Source organism: Balaenoptera physalus, assembly GCF_965194825.1.
Source record: "Balaenoptera physalus genome assembly, chromosome: 3".
In the NCBI taxonomy this organism is placed as follows: Eukaryota; Metazoa; Chordata; class Mammalia; order Artiodactyla; family Balaenopteridae; genus Balaenoptera; species Balaenoptera physalus.
The window spans coordinates 17,318,094-17,334,729 of NC_138890.1; the positions used below are offsets into that span (position 1 = coordinate 17,318,094).

The 16,636-nt window shown below is 56.8% G+C and overlaps 1 protein-coding gene across 3 annotated transcripts in view; it reads right to left on the reverse strand.

Annotated features, from left to right (window-relative positions):
• WNT3A (Wnt family member 3A) overlaps positions 1 to 12,275 on the reverse strand; it is a 48,231-nt gene extending 35,956 nt beyond the window's left edge. For all 3 annotated transcript variants that reach the window (XM_082456958.1, XM_082456957.1, XM_082456956.1), the window contains exon 1: positions 11,983 to 12,275. In XM_082456958.1, the coding sequence (XP_082313084.1) occupies positions 11,983 to 12,053 (71 nt within the window). In that variant the 5' untranslated portion in view covers positions 12,054 to 12,275. The remainder of the gene's footprint in view (positions 1 to 11,982) is intronic.
• Between the last annotated feature and the right edge of the window lie 4,361 nt (positions 12,276 to 16,636).

Sequence of the window (16,636 nt, forward strand, 5' to 3'; positions counted from 1 at the left end):
GTTACAACAGGGAACAAGCTCGTGATTCAGGGCTGTGTGTTTCTTTACTGAGCCTACATGATGGGCTGAGAGCTCAATGGCATTTTGTAATCTCTGAGCAAACTGTCATCTGAGACGAAAGTATCTGCTTTCTCCTGGTGATAGCATCTCAGAAGCCACAAATGCTGCTGCAGTTTGTCACCTCCATTCATAATTGAAGGTGAGTTCAACTGCTGTTAGTGGTGGGTACAAATAAAGATGTCATTTTCTTGTCCCAGGGGCCTGGCATCCAGAGGGGGACGTCTAAGGAGCATTTGCGAGGGGACATGTGGTTTTGGGGGATGGGACAGAGGGCAGCTATGCACCCCTGGAAGGAGGTGGCTTCTCTCCTGCTCTCCCACCCACCAAGCCCAGATTCTGATGTGGCATCAAGAGTGCCCACCTTCCTGTCCAGAACTCTTAATATAGACAGATCACACTTGCTATGTCTGCAGGACCTGCAGTGGACAGCAGACATAAATCAGGGCCACCAAGCTGAGTTAATCTATCCACATGCATGCTTTCAAAGCAGAGCCTCCAGCTGGTAGCGGAAGTTGGAGACATCAGCAGCGTTTGAAGCTGGTGCTGGCTCTGAGATGAAGGGGCTGCGTTCTGAGACCAGAAAGTGGCCTCGAGGAGCTGAGAACCACCCTTGGCAGACAGCCGCAAGTACATGGGGACTGCAAGGGCCAGAATTTGACAGCTGGGTGAGGTTGGGAGCACATTCTTCCCCAGACTGGTCAACACTTTGATTTTGGTCTCTAGAGACCCTGAACAGGGAACCCAGACAAGCTGCCCAGACTTCCGACCTGCAGAGCTGTGAACTCTGTGAATGCACAGGTAATGTTTGAAGCCATAACTCTGGTCATTTGTCATGCAGCGAAGACTGAATATTCCCCATCTCCCTCCTCTGCTCATGCTGGCTCTTTTCTCTCACCCTCCAAGCTGCTCAGGCCAGAAGGAACTGAACCTCGCAAGGAGGTGGTCCCTCCATGTGTAGCCCAAGGGTCTGTCACCTTCAAGGGCTGGTTACCGCAGCCTTTAGACAGCTCTTCCCTCCCTCCCCCTCCTCTGCTTGTGTCCCCAGCACCACCCCTCCTCAGGGACCAGTGCCTCTCTCTTGGAAGCTGGTTACTTCCTCCTTTCAAGCCCCTGGTATCACTTCTGCCACCACCTGCCATTAGCCACTGCCTAGCTACTTATCTGGCCCACCTGCTCCATTACCATCACCTGTGTGGTCCTGGCTCTGGCCCTGCCCACTATATGACTCTCTCCAACCTACACAACCTGGTAGGTGGAACCCCGGGGAATCTCTTGGACCAAGAAGCTGGGGCTAGAGGAAGACACCTGACCAACGTCAACGAGTTAACATGACAGGATGGGGTTTTGGCAGGGTGGCTTCTCAAGGCTCCCCCTTTCTAACATGCTATTATGCTCTTAAAATGTATTAAATGCCAGTACATACAAGGTAACATTTATGAACAATTATCTTGGTCAGTGTGGGCCACCACAGCAAAGAGTACAGATAGGATGGCTGAAACAACACACATTCATTTCTCACAGCCCTGGAGGCTGGAAGTCTGAGATGAGGGTGCAGGCATGGTGGGGTTCTGGCAAAGGGTTCTTGGTTCACAGATGACCCCCTTCTCGCTGTGTCCTCACATGGCAGAGAACTCTAATGTCTTCTCCTCTTCTTTTAAGGACACTATTTCCATCATGGGGGCTCCACTTTCATGACCTCATCTAAACCCTAATCCCCTCCCAAAGGCCCCACCTCCTAACACCATCACATTGCGGGGGTCAGGGGTTCAACATATAAATCTTGGGGAACATGAACATGCAATCCATGACAGAGAGTAAGATAAACATCATATTAATAACCAAATCCCACACAGACACCACTAAACCCAAAGACACAGAACACTATTGGTCTCCCGGATTCAATATGACCCTGTTTCCAACACAGAACTATCATTGAAGGGCGATGTGTGTGGTGGCCCCAATCTGTCCCCTGGCTGGTCAACTTTGCCCGTTGCTTTGGACCCTTTGCACCTTGGTTTCCCCAGCTATCATGCCAGGTAGCTGGGTGAGAGGTGGGTCCTCTTAAGGTGGCCCCTGGGAAGGCAACAAGTGCACCACAGAACCTGTCAGAAATGCAAGTTCCAAGGTGGTGCCCCCCCTAGACCTGCTGAATCAGAAACTCAGGGCTAGTGACCTGTTTTGACAGGCCCTTCATGGGGTTCTGATGCTTGCTGGTGTTTGAAAACCACCAATTCTGGGATCACTGAAGGTAAGCCCAGCTTTGAGTCCTGGGACTTTGAGTCCAGGGAGCCTCCCAAGGCTTCAAATCCAAACCCTTTGGTCTGGCAGTCAAGGTCTTCCTTTGGTTTCTGCTTCTGAATCCCAAGGCTTCCAGAAACTTCCAGTGCTGCTCTTTGAGAACACAAGGTCTGCTATAGAGCCAGGGGAGAGCGTGCTCAGCCAGGCTCAGGATGGGGGCCAGGACGTGAGCCCCCGCCCTCCACGGCCCCATCTGTCTCCATGAGGCTGGCCACTTGCTTCCCTCCAGCCCAGTGTCCCAGAGCCAGCAATAAGCAGGGGCCGGACCCCACATCTCTCTTCCGGAGGTGGTGAAGATCCTGAAAAGAGCAAGGTGGTGACAGACGAAGGAAGCAGCAATAGTGAACATTCCAGAAGTGTTGTGGTGGGAAGGGGGATGTTGAGGCAGGGCATAGCCCGCCCGTTTCCAAACCCTGAGGAGGCAAACTCATGGTCTTCTGTCCAGTGTTGCTGACAGGGGTTCTCTGGAGGGGTGACAAGCGTGGACCAGGCCTCATTAACCTCCCAGGAACCCACTCTGAGCTCTCATCTGGGTGTCTGGGGCTTCAGGTTAATTTTCCAATCTCTCCCTCAGCCTCTCATATGCTTGACAGCTGTGCAAACTGGGGACCAGATGGAGATGGAAGGGGCCTGACTTAGGGCCACTCACAGGAGGGACGGTGGTGTTCAGGTGAGCGCTGGGGGTGGGAACCCCACAATCAGGCACCCCTCCTTTACCCTCAGGCCCACGTACTGGGTCACCGTGAGGTCCTGACCTCGCCTCGGGATCACCATGCATCTCCTCCTCCTCACGGCCACCGCCAATGCAGGATGTTCTAGCCAACAATGACCTCAGGGGTCGCTGGCCCTGCCCTAATGGGCAAAAGCTGTGTCCTGTGGCCTCAGGGAAAGCCAGGCAGGAGGGGGGGGGGTGTGCTGCCATTCCCTTGGGACGGTGGTCCTGGGGACCTGGGAACCACAGGGGCATGAAGGCCCTGCCCAGCCTGCAGGCAGAGGCCAAGAGGCCAGCCTGCCCTCACTGCACCCCTTTCCTTCACCCTGCACTTGGCCACCACAATTCACCCTGCGAGGAATTTGTTCCATTTCCCTTGTTGCTGCCAACCCTGAAGTGCAGGGTGGCAACCCAGGAAACACCCACACCCCCACCTTCAGCCGCCCCCTGGCTGGGAGCTAGAATTTTAAATGCTCAACTGGATGTCACATCCGATGTCCCGAAGGCCCCTAAAAACCAGATTGTCCCAAACTGAATGCACCCTTCCCTGCCCAGATATGGGAGGACCCCCCTCTGAGCCCTGAGCTTTTACCCCAAATTCCAACTCTGGAGAGAACCTCCTGGCGGGGTCATCCATACAGCAGAAAGGGCCAACGGTCAGGCAAGCAGATTACAGTATGCTCACACCACAGGCCTGAGTAACTGCTAGCACCATCGCCGAGAAGGTCCCACAAATGCAAAATGTTTAACGGGAGATGGTACGCCTTAAAAAACAGACCACGATCTTCTCTGCACACTGTTATTATGATCATGAAAAATGTGTGAATGAGATAAGAACCTAAAATGTGGAAAATGCCTGTATTCAGTTGGTAAGATGACGACCTTTTTTTTTTTTTCCAGGTTTTTGTGAATGCTATTGTTGGTTAATTTTTTAGTAATAATTTTTTTCTGGGTGGGGGTATCATTTTCAACCCAAAGCAACCACGTGTGCAGTTTGCAAAGTGGCTCCTAGACTCCGATTCCAGCCTGTGGCCGGGGCCACGTGAGCCACGCCTGCCTCCTGAAAGCACTAATGGTTTTTCTCCCTCCTCCCTCGTTTGCTCCTGTTGAGGACTGCGCTGTTGCACTGTTGAAAGGCCAGGCGCCTTGCCAGACAGTCTTACTCAAGATAGAGCAAAGGCGCTGGCTGTGACATGCAGGGGAAGGAGGCCACTCAGGACCCAGCCTGGGCCAGCTTTGCCCCAACCTGAGCTGACGGCCTTCACTCAAGCGGATTTTACCGTAAATATGCCGCGGAACCAGAGGGCAGAAGCCTCTTCTCGTGGACAGAGGCTGGGGGCAAAGGCAGGGCCTGGAGCAGGTCCCCTCTCTGCCCGCCCTGCCTGGCTCCTCTGGGGGTGGGTCCTCAATCGGAGAGGCTACGCGCCTGGGCACCGTTACCTGGCAGATCTTAACGGAGTCATAGGCTCTTAGGTTTCTGGAGTCCTGGTTTGATTTCTTTTTGCAAGACCAGCAAACACAGGGTACCTGTGCACTGTGGGCACAGCTCTGCCCTTGCCTATGGCTGCGCGCATTTCGGAGGGAGAGCTGGGACTTCACAGCAATTCTCAAAGAGAGAGGGGTTCTGGGGAGAGGACAGCTTGGCTGGGCCTGGAGGGCAGGATGTGGTCACCAGCTGTATTATTCACTGAATTAACTGTTTTTGCCCTTCCTTCCTGGGCCTCAGTTTCTCCATCTGTCCAAGGAGGTGGTGGACCACATTCTATCAGAGGCTCCTGGAGGGGAAGTGAGCAATGGGCATGGCAGGTTCGTTCACACCTTGGCGGGGCTGGGGCACATTCTGTCCACACGTCATCCGGGGCCACCTCTCCAGGAAGTGCTCTGTGCTCCCAGCCCTGCTAGCCGTCCTCTCTGGACCCTGCTGAAGCTTGCCACTCCTCATGCACAACCTCCCATGTCTGGGCCATGAGGGGCCACTCCCAGAGAGCAAGGCCACATCTTCTCTTGTCCTTCGAAGGCACAGATCTCTGCTCAGTCCTCATCTGGGGGCCCCTGTTCTGCACTCTGCCTGCAGGGCCTCTGCTGAGGAGGACCCTGGTTGGTCTCATGTGTCTTCCCCTTGGTGACACATGAGGATTCCAGAGTGCCTGTCCTGTCCCAAATTGCTGTTTTCTAAGGTCAGGGCCTCCCCACAGCTGGACCAGGTCCCTGTCCTGAGACCAGAGGCCTTGAGTGTGGGGCTGGTTGCCCTGTGGGTTGATGGCTACCCAGCTTGATGGGTAGGCTCTGTCTTTTCTGGATGGAGCTGTCCAGGAGGTTCACAGGACCCAGACTCCCCCAAGGGTACTCACCTGCCCCAAAGCCCTCCAGGTTCTGCCTTCTCTTTCTACCCACTATGGCGTCTCCAACAAAAGCCCACATGCCTCTATGCTCTCTCTCTCTCCTGCCTGGAAGACCCCTCCCCAGGAGCTGGAGCAACTTTGGCGATGGGAGGGCCCATGGGGAGGGGTCCCAAGACCTGGGTCCCTGGTGTTGGGGGCCACCTCTTCCCAGCCCCTGGGCTGCATGGCCCTGCCTGCAGCCCTCCCAGCACCCCCTCCTGCCCCAGCGGGCCGAGCCGGGATTACTGACACATACTTTGCGCAAGTCCCAGCAGGCGGGCAGAGGCTCCCGTGCCCGCGGCCATGCATTTGCCCGCTTCCCTGGGCGGCAGCGGCACGTTTTGTCGGGGATGGAATGTGGAAGCACCAAAGTGTGAGACACCTCCAGGGTGTCACCTGGAGAGGCTGGGAGGGAGACCGAGGCAGAGCTGCTCTGGTGCCTGGTGGGGACCCAGCCCCAGAGCCGGGGCTCAGTCAGGGGGGTTGTAAAAACAGTCAGCTGAGTCCTCCTGTCCCCAAGCACAGGTCACCTGATAGCTTCTGTTTTTCACAGGAAAGATTCCATCCATTCATTCCTTCATTCATTTGTTCAACCAAATCTTATCTAGGAGCTACGAGGGGTGAAGGGTCAGGAGGGGAGGAAGGAGAACAAATACCCCATGGGATTTCACAGCCTGGTGATATAGGTGCCGTCCTTGTGACAATTCTACAAAGGGAAGGACAGGTTCCCCTGGGATCAGGCAGCCTGGCCGGAGTCAGAGCCTTATTCTCCATCTCTTCATGTCACCCCACAGCATCCAGCCCAGCCAGGTGAGGAGTGAGGAGGCGGGTATAGTCAGATCCAGGACCAGCTGAGCGAGGCCAGGGGGAAGTGTGATGTGATGCAGGTGCACTAGGTGGGGAGGGCATGCTGCTGGGGGGTGGCGGGTAAAGGCATGCCAGGATGGGGTTATCGATTGCTGTGTAACTGTGAACCAAACTACCCCAACTGTGCCTGGTGGAGTCTAGGGGACTTACCAGGAAGACTATTAGCTGCCGTGCTGACCACGGTGGGGGTGGGGGGAGGATGTGGGCCTTGTAAACCTCGGATTCTCAGCCGCTGAGGTGTCCATGGGAACCCTCCACCCAAAGCAGTCTGCTCCTTCCTCAGCCTCTGTTTCTACCCCTCCAGGGATGGGCAGCTCACCACCATCACTCTCAGACGAAGGAAGCCTTTCCTATACTGAGCCAAAATCTGCCTCTTGGTCACCTGTAGCCTCTGCTCCCAGCCTTTGCTGGAGCCACACAGAAGTCCAGTCCTCCTTCCCCAAGAGCCTCTCACACACTGAACAGCAGTGGGGTCTTCCCCTGACACTTCTCAACAATGGGTGGCTCCAGTCCTTCAACTGCACTTAAAAGGGGCAAATACAAACTCTGGCATTTGTTTCCAAAACGCAAATGGCAAGTGCTGGGTGGCGAAGCCTTGAGGGGCTGTGGTCCACATGGATGATCCCGGACTTGGGCATAGCAGGGGTTGCCTACCGTGGGGGGCTTTGGCTTCTCAAACTAGCTAGAGAACTTGGTTTTGGGGTTTTTAAAATTTCTAACCCATTCGTATAGATTATATTAAAATGCTGCACAAAATAATACATAATACATTTAAAAAACCGCCATGACTGTTCCCAAACACCTATTTTCAACTTCCGTTCTTATTTCTTCATGGACAGCCATTCATGGATGGGCTCTGGTCTGTGGACTACACTTTGAGTATAACTGATACTTTCATGGACAGGTGGTACATCCAAGCCCTGCTTTCCCCTGTCCTGGGCCACACCTGCAGGACGGTGGCAGAGCCCCTCTGGAACAAGGCAATTCCTATTCCTGCAGGCTGGAGATTTGTAATTGGGACCCACTGTGGAAAGTGTGGTTTTACAACCCCTTCAGACTGTATTCCTCCTCAACTGTATTTATTCACCCTCTTCCCTGTCACAGAGAATTCCAGCAGGCTTGTGCAAATAAAACAAAATCATTTTTTAAAAAAATGACAAGAAGCCCAGTAAAATGCAGGGTTAGCCAGCTTGGGAGAAGCTGCCGCACCCGAGCCCCAGACAGAGTCCCAAGTGTTTAGGTGGCCAAGTCAGAGAGAGCTGGATGTGAGAGGTGAGTGACGCTTTTGTGCTCTGGAAGGAGCGTGTGCCGTGGTGGGCTTTCAAGGAATCAAGATGATGGGTATTCAACTTGGTGGTACAAAACAAGGTTTCTGACCACATATATTTTACCTATGGTTGTTTCTAACATTGCTCCTCAGGAAAAGGATGTGCATTGGTGGTTCTGTGGAGGAACATCGTTCCCAGCACCCTGAGATCCTACAACGCTGGGGGTGTCGAACTGGTGTCTGGATTTCTCTAGTTTCATAGGCTAGCCACTACCATCACCAGCCTCAGAGCTGCAGAGAGAGATAGAGACAGAGACACAGAGAGACAGAGACAGAGGTAGAGAGGGATAAATACAGACAGAGAGACAGAGACAGACAGGGACAGACAGACACACAGAGAGACAGAGAGATAGACAGAGACAGAGAGGTAGAGAGACACACAGAGAGAGAGACATAGAGAGAGAGGGACAGACAAACAGGGCAGAGTGAGAAGGAAGGACTGGAGGGAGGGACAGTGCTCCCTGGGGAGGGACTCGCAGTGGTGCAGGCTCACAGAGGCAGGGCAGCTCAGGAAGTCTTGCTTGCTTGGGCCCTGCCTGCCTGAGAAGCCTCAGAGCCTTGCTCAGCCCTCCCAGGTCCCGTGTCATCTGACACAGGCAACCTCTCACCTCGTGTAGCTGCTCACCCCTCCCTTCCTCCTCCTCCTCCTCAGCCCCCACCTCACCCACCCTTCGAGGCTGTGGGACCTGGGCGTTGCCTCCAGAGCCCTTGTTCACTCTCCCTGAACTCCACGTGCACCTTCACCCCCAAATAGTGGGTTCCCACTGAGGGAAGCCTATGTCCCACCCGGGACTGAGAAGACCCCTGGGCCTGAAGAACCGGTGGGGCTGGCGCCAGGGAAGGCTGTGCAGAGAGGAGGTTCTAGAAGGTGGGGGGCAGGTGACAGCTGAGCTGGCCTTCCTTGGGGTCTGGACACATTCTCAGAGCAGGGTGTCTGCGTGCATGTGAGTGTGGGGTGCCGGGGGCTAGGGAGGAGGGTGAAGAGGCAGTGAAAGGGGGGAGAACCAGAGAATGCTGCACTGGGAGCATGTCTCAGGCTACTGAGCTGGCCCAGGGGTGGGAGAAGACGGGGCGTGAACATGGGAACTTCCTGGGCCAGCTGGGGTGATGTCCACTCCAGGTGCCACTCAGTGCTGGGGAGCCCTAGGTCCAGCAGAGACTGGTGAGGAGCTGGGTGGCAGGAAGGGGGTCCTGATAGGGAAAGGGGGGCCGGGCTCTCTGGGCAGGTAAAAGCACTGCTGCTGGAGCTCTGGGGGCAGTGAGGGTACGGGGTTAGAGTGGAGGGTGGGAGGGCAGTGAGAACAGAGGCAGAAGACGGTGGGAATGGGGCATTGCAACCTGGTGGGGGAAATGAAGGGGCCTGGCCCCATGGTGAGGGGGCAGGGGAGAAAAGAGGCTGACCTCCAGGGCCCTGGCTAGGCCACGGGGGGATCACAAGATGCCATCAGCCCAGACATGGGAAGTAGGAGGCAGGTGCCCAAAGCACATCATGGAGCACAGGTGCACACTGGGTATTGTTCTTCAAGGGTTCCATGTGTTCCCCTTGACCATGATGCCTGTTCTGTGCTCACATGGATCCTTGTGATCAATTCTAATTAAATAAGAATTCAGTCTGGACAAGGGGAGTGAGGGGGAGGGGGCTAGGGCCTCCCTGTAGGTTTGCAGTACATGGCCCTGTGGGGAGCTGGCGTCTGGCCACGCTGTGCCTCTGGGGTCAGGTGCCCAGGCCTCTGTCCTGTCACCTCCCAGGTCTCTTCTCTGGATCCCACCCCCCACCCCGTTGTCTGTCACACAAGGAGCACAGACCTCTTGGAGGTCTCTGTAGCTTTCAACATTCTGGTCTTAGGGCTGTCTCTCTGTGCCTCTGCTGGGACCTGCCTTTGGACCTTGAGCATCTAGGGTGAAGGACACTTCCGAGACGGTCCTGGGGAGGCAGTTGGCTCTTTAAATTCCCACAGGATGCAGCACCACCTCCTCCTCTCCTTCCACCCTCCCACCAAGACCACACCAACTTCAAAGCCTAATTACTCCCAATTTGGGCTGTTTCCTTGTTTCTCCAGGTGAGGAAGTCCCTGTCACTTTCACTTTCATATGCGAGGAGCTGGGGGTGGGGTGGAGAGAAGTGATGAGAACAGTGGCTTTATTTTGGGGAGGGAAGGTGAAACAGAATACCAATTAGGGAGGCTGAGTGTGAAGGTGAAAAGTTATAAAGAGAGGGTCTCCCTCCAAGGCCTCACTTGGGGAAGGGAGGGAAACGGGAGAGGGGGTTGGCAAGAGAAAGAAGGAGCCACCTGTGGGAAACTCCATCAGGTAGGGTATGAAGATAGAAAGCCTTCCGCCTGCTATTAAACTCCATTTCTTTCTCTGTGAGCCCTCCTTTTCATTATGCTCATGTTCACGTCCTTCCTGTGTCCAGCTGGCCTGGGGGCAGAGGGGAGGAGGAGAGGAAACTGCTGGTCCCCAGTAAGCCCTGAGATTGTGGCCACCGAAGATGCTTCTTCCCAGGAAACAAGAGAATCACTGGATGTGAGAATCCTATGGAGAGCAAAGTGGGGGGTTCCATGGCGCCGTCTTCCCTCTGGGGCCAAAAGGTTGCTCTAGACTCTTGATTGGGTGGGTCACTGAACGGGAGGCGGTGGGGAGAGGACGCCCCTCCCCACTGATCTGGAGAATGCCGGATGCACCAAGCATGTCCCAGGATCCTTTCAAATGGAACACATACGGCCCAGGTGGAAAGGGTGACATACGTGTGTTGAGGGGAGCAAGGTCAGACACACTCAGGGCCAAAAGGACAAAGATTCCACCGCGTAGGGTGGCCAGAGGCTGGTGACAGGGCCCTTGTTTATAGAAGAAGCGCGGGGGCGAAGGCGCTTCCACTAGCGCCCAGGAATGCGGCGGCGGGTTCTAATTAGAAGCCTGCGCGGGAGCGGGCGGCCGCGGGGCTCTCTCAGACGCGCTCCCTTGGTTCCCCCGGCGTCAGTGTCCCCGCGTCGGGAGGCACGCCCGCTGCATCCTGTGCTCCAGAAGACGACCGGGCGCTGCAGGTGCCGCGCGGGTGCGGGACCCGCGGGGGTCCCCGAAGCAAGTCCCCGCCGCCCCGCCACCTCTCCCAGGCCCTCGTACCCGCCGGTGCCTCCTTCTTGCCCCGCCCCGTCCCGCCAGGCTGCGCCTGGACCCGAGCCCCACACCTAGGGCGCCCCCGCTCCTGAACAATCTCGAAGAGAAAAATTATTATCGGATTAGATGTACTTCGGCTCACTCAGTCTCCCCCCGCCCCAACTTCCCCTCGGCGTAATTATTATAATTCCAGGCAAGCCGTCGGAGAGAGTTCCTGGCTGTGTGTGTGTGTGTGTGCGCGCGCGCGCGCGCATGTGTGTGTGAAGGCTTGTCTCCGATCTGGGTCTCCTCCAGCGGCGCGCCCAGGCCTCTCGGCTCCCGCATTCCCCCCAGTTGTGTTCGTCAAATGTTGGGCATCTCAAAGCGCCCCTCCCCTCTCCACTGGGGAGTTGGGGTGGCCCTTGCCTGTGGGGGCTCTACCAAATTCGCTTCCCTCCTCCCCTCATGATATGAGCTGTAGACCCTCAGGACCCTTCCCTTGGTTTATCTGCACTTCCATCGCCAGATTTAGGAGGGTCTCACGGGAATGTGTCTTGTCTGGGGTGGAAGACGGAACGCCCCAGCCCTCTCAGATGTGGGTTCGCGGAGCCTCTCACTAAGGAGCCTTCAAACGCAATGCTTTCTCCCTCTTTACCTCTCCAGAAGCCCCTCCTTACCATCGCGGTCGGGACAGCGGCAGGAAGGCGCAGGAGGGCCCGGTGCTGGCCCCAATGCGCCCGCCACTCCCGGCCGGGTCCCCGCAGTCTTTACGTAACTACGCTGCTCCGAGCTGTTCGGTCTTGTCTCACTGACTTTGTTTTAAGGTGTGTGTGTGTGTGGGTGTGTGTGTGTGTGTGTGTGTAAGACATGTCCTTAAGGAAAGTCTCAGGCGGATCTCCCTCTCCCAGCTCGCCCTCCTGGCTTCTCTTGGCCTCTGGCTGCCCGAGCTTTCATGCCATCTGTGCTGTCCCACTTCCTGCCTCTCCCCAGCTCACTGCTCGCCCCGTCCGACGCCGGGAGCCCCTCTGTGCCCGACGGATCAATGTCTGCGGAAACTCCGCCACCCGCGTCCCAGTCCCGGCCCGAACAGGTCGAAAGTGGCCGCCAAGGAAAACAAACCACCCTCGGAACAGGAGGGCTGGGCAGAGCGCGGGCTCTGGGCCACTGCGGGGCCCTGCCCGAGGGGACGGCGGCTGGGGGACGCACAGAGGCCGGGGAGAACGTGAGGAAGGCTCACTCACCACCAGATCGGGTAGTTGCCCAGCGCTTGCTTCAGGCCGTAGAGGAATATGAAATATCCGAGCGGGGCCATCGCCGGGCGGGAGATCTCGGAGGGCCAGGAGTCCGCCCCGAGAGCGCGGGCGCCGGAGCGGGCCGGGCCCTGGGAGCTCGCGGGCGGCGGCGCTGGGCCCTCCTGCGGCCGCGGGGTGCGCGGGGTGCGCGGGTGTGCGCGGGTGTGCGCGGGTGTGCGCGGGTGCGCGGGCTCCGAGGGCGGCGCTGCGCCAGGTGGGCCGGCGGCCGGGCGGCGGGCCGGGGCCCGGGGCGGCGCGGGACGGCGGGGGCGGGGCAGCGCCGCGGGGGGCGCCCGCCGGGGCCTGGGCCGGGGCGGGGCAGGCAGGGGGCGGGCGGGGCCCTGGGAGCTAGCTCGGTGACGGCTGCAGCGCGGGCCCCTCCCGTGGCCGCGGGGTGCGCGGGGGTGCGCGGGTGCGCCGGCTCCAAGCTTTGCGCTGTGCCAGATGGGCAGCTTGGCCTGGCGGCCGGCCGGCACCCGGGACTGCATGGTCCGCAGGTATCCCCTCCGAGCTCCCGGGCCGCGCCCCCTCGGGGCTTATGGGCGGCTCCTTAGGTGTGGAGCCCCGCGCGCCCTGCGCTCACCGTGCGACGCGCTGTCCAGCTCTCGCTCCTGCCCCTGCTCTGTCGCGCGCTCTGTCCCTTGCCCTCTAGGTGGTCGGGCTGCGCCTCCCTTTCGTCCATCTCCTTGCTCGGGGTCCGACCGTCCGAGGCTTGTCTCCTCGAACGGCCCCTTGCTGGTCCGCTGGGAGCTGGGCCGATGGCGAGCGGCCAGAATGGGGGCGGCCTGTCTGGGGACAGCTGCTGGGTGGGCATCTAGGGTGCAGCCACGTTTCTGAAAGTCACTATTGGGAAACAGTCCAGCTCTGTTTAGGGCCCAGGTGTTGACTGCTCCTCTTTCTCCCCCACACCCCACCAGGGAAGGGAACGGCAGTCCTGATGCTTCCGGTGCCCAAGGACAGTGTAGCCGGTTAGCGCCCTGGCTCTGGGACCACTGACCGCGGAGTCTGCCCAGGGCTGCTGGCCTCTTCAGCCAGAAGGGATTTCTGACAACTTAGGTAAGGCTTATGATTTTTGCTGATGGGGAAAGAGAAGACCAGAGAGGGAAAGTGACTTATCCAAGGTCACAAAGAGTGGCTAGCCAGTTCTCCAGCTCCCAGTCCAACGCAAAGCTCTGTTTGCATATTCACCTGCAGCCCAGGGAGAAAGGAGCCAGGGTTATTTGGGGAGAGGAGGATCCAAGTCCAGATGTCTTCCCAACTTCCCTTCCCTCCCCCACCTTGTGCATTAGCAGGAGACCCAGTCAGTCTCAGTGATTGTGAAGAAAGGGTAGCAGGAATCCATGTCACCATTTCGCAACTGAGGGGAGGAGAACCGTGAATAAAAATCCCAACTCCAAGCTCTTCTATGATGTCTCTTTTCAAGTGGACCATCTGCTCCTCCACAGCCCCTGAGCCTTGCCTTACCATGTGACCTGCAGAATGTGGGGGCCCGATGGAGAGGCCACTGGCCGGCATGTTGCTGCTTCTTGGGGCAGGGGGTGACTCAGCAACCCTCCAGGTTTAGCACTGGCTGGAGAACAAGAGGCAGGCCGTACCCCACAGCATGCTGCCCCCATCCATCTTGGTTTTCCCATCTGTAAAGGGAGCCTGTGGGGTCCTGTGGACTCTGGACCAGGGGTCACCTCGGTGACTGCATCAGGGGCTCCTTCCCAGATGTGGAGCGAAAGCCATTCTCTTTCAAGGAATGTTCCCTTTTCTCTGCACTGCCAATGGGATCCAGTTGAGTCTACGCATGCCTGGTCCTTCTACCCCTCCTCTGAGTCACTGTGCCCCCTCACCCGAAGAGGGAAGGAGGGAAGAATTCTGGAATGAGGCAGGGTGGGTAGTTAGCTCTCTTCCTCTGGACTTCCCCTCTCTCTCAGTGAAAATCCCACCCAATTATCGCATTACTGGGGACCTGGGCTGTGGGAGTGGGGTGGGGGCCAATCCCAGTGCAGCAGGCTCCCACCCCCGCCCTCCCAACTGTGGGGCCCTGGGATTAGAGCTGTTATGAGGAGCCCCCAAGAGGCTGCTGGCTCCTCACACACAAATGGGGGTGGCTGTGCCCTACCGAAGGACCGAAGGACCGGCTGTCCCGCTGTGATGGGCTCTGCAGAGAATGGAGCAGGTGGGCGCTGCCTCCTCAGTCCTCCCTCCTGCCACCTCACTTGCCAGGCCCCTCCTTTCTTCCTTTTGCTGCTTGCTTCTTCCTCATTTGGTCCCTGCCCTCTGCCTATACTAGGTGGTAGGGAGGGAGAGTAAGCTGGGCACCCTGAGCTTGGGGGAGCCTCCCATGGTGCAGGGAGAGAGAGGGAGAGCTGAGAACTGCCCCATCCCGCTCCCACGTGAAGACTTCCAGTTCTTTAGAGTTCCTTGAAAAATGTGCATCACAGCGTTCCTTTGGGAGAGCTGCAACCAGGGCAAGCTGCATGATGGCACTGGTCTGGAAGCTTCCAGAGCTGGCCCTTTCCACCTGGTGATCTTGCAGGGCGCTCTTCCTTTGCCCCCATCCTGTGGTCTTTTTGAAAGCTTTGACCTCAAACAACCCATGTGAGTGCACAGAAGAGGGGGAGCAGGGATCTCCAGATGGGTGGCAGAACCTCGGAGGGAAGGCTGGAGAGTGGTGCCACCTGAGTCTGGATGGCAGGGGCCACCTGCCCTCCACAGACCCTGTGAGACTTACATAGAAGTTATGGCACGGGGGAACGGGCGTCCCACCCCATTTTCTGGGCATGATAGAAGCTCCCTAAGTCTGTTTCCCAGACGCCCAGGAGCATGGGGATGGGGACCATCCCCAGGTTGGGGTAGAGAGAATGCAGGTGCAGAAGGAGGATGTTTCTATCATAACTGAGTGAGTGGGATTCTTTCCTGCTCCCTGATGTTCAGCTGGAAATTCTGCAACCTGACTTAAGGATAGAGGCAACCTTGTGGTGTGGCATGCCTTTGCTCCACACAGCTGCTCACGCTGGCCGTGGAGTCTGGGCTCCCTCCCTGAAGGTGAAGGGGAGGATGCCTTCCTGGCAGCGCCCTCTGCTGTCACACAGAGGGAGCTTCCATGACTGACCCATGGTCACAGGTCTAATTCAACATTCTGAAGAATTTATGGATGCCCCTGGAGAAAAGATCTTTTTTTGCCTCACCGTAGGTCTTCCAGAGGCCCCTTGAGGCTGTGTTCCTTCCAGAATAGTCCCGGAGGGGAAGGAAGGTATGGTCCCAGGGGCTTTGGAGGCCCCCTGCTGGGAGGTGGAGGAGGGAGGGCAAGGACCTGGTGTGGAGGAAAGAGGCCAGATGAGAGGGCACTTCGCTTTCTGAGGTAGTGAGCCGTCATCTGTGGTAGCATTTGAATCCCTGCCTGGTAAGTATCAGGTAGTGGTCCTTCCTGTACTGGGGAGAGGGCAGCCAGACTTTCAGACACTAACTGCCTAATCATTCATTCACTTCCTTCTTTTCTAAAAAGTTGAGGGGAGGCAGGAAAGGCTCTGGGTAGCCAGTGGCTGGAAGCCGAGGAGCCCTGCAGCTGTCACCTTAGAGGGGCCACAGGCAGACAGGATGAAGGTCTAGGGTCAGAAGAGCGGGTGCTCTTCTTACCTCCAGGCCCATTTGGTTCTACGCCCCTTCTGGAAGCTTCCCTGACCTGCCTTGGGGGCTGTCATTCCTGGAACACCTGCTCTTCAGGGGTGGGGTGCTTGTACTCAGAGGCAGACTTTCTGTCCATGCTCTGTCATTTTTTTCACAGTGCCCCAGGCCAAAAGAAATGCCTAATAGTTTTGTGTAGCAAGTAATTAGGTCCAAATAATGTATTAATTAGTAGCTCGTGGGGAAAGAAATTTTTATAAGTTAAAAGAAAAAATACTATTTTTGTTTTATTCTCACATAACTGCAGTTACTTACCAATGGGAAGTGTGTGCCTGCAGCCCCAGGGAGGACAGCTTACTTCCTGTTCTTCAGCAGTTTTCACTTGGTACTTGTTTTTTAATCACAGCAAAAGCCAGAAACTCAGCTTCACAAAGGAATGTGCCACCATCCAAGCTGAAACAGAACTGCCTGGAGCCAGTAGGTGTCTGTCCTACAGAGAGGACCATATCGCCATGTGTTCCTTGAACATTTAAAATATCCTGCAGTACCCTGGGAATTTGCTGTGGCACCCCAGGGTGCCTTGGCACAAAGTTTGGGAACCATGATTCTTGGGTGGGCCTGAGATGCATGGGTCATCTTGGCTTTTCTGCCTCCCCCATCCCTTTCTTTGCTGCAGGTGCACCTCTTCATGTGTCCTACCTGTGTCTAATCCTGCTGTGTGTTCATTGGCTCTTACTATTGTCCACATCTTTCCATCTTAGTCTGTAGTTTTGTTGGTGTTCTAAGAGCCTCTCCTCTCCAGTTCAGATCCCTGGTGCAATTTTCACCTCCTCTAGTCTCTCTGGAAGGTTCTCCTTGTAAAGGCAGGCTGTTGGATCAGATGACTTCCCCAGTGCTCTTTGAGACGGTGACAACACCACATGCCCTGGGTGCCCAGGGCTCTGCCCAGTGATGTGGGGCCATGGTCTCACCCAGCACCCCCTGGAAG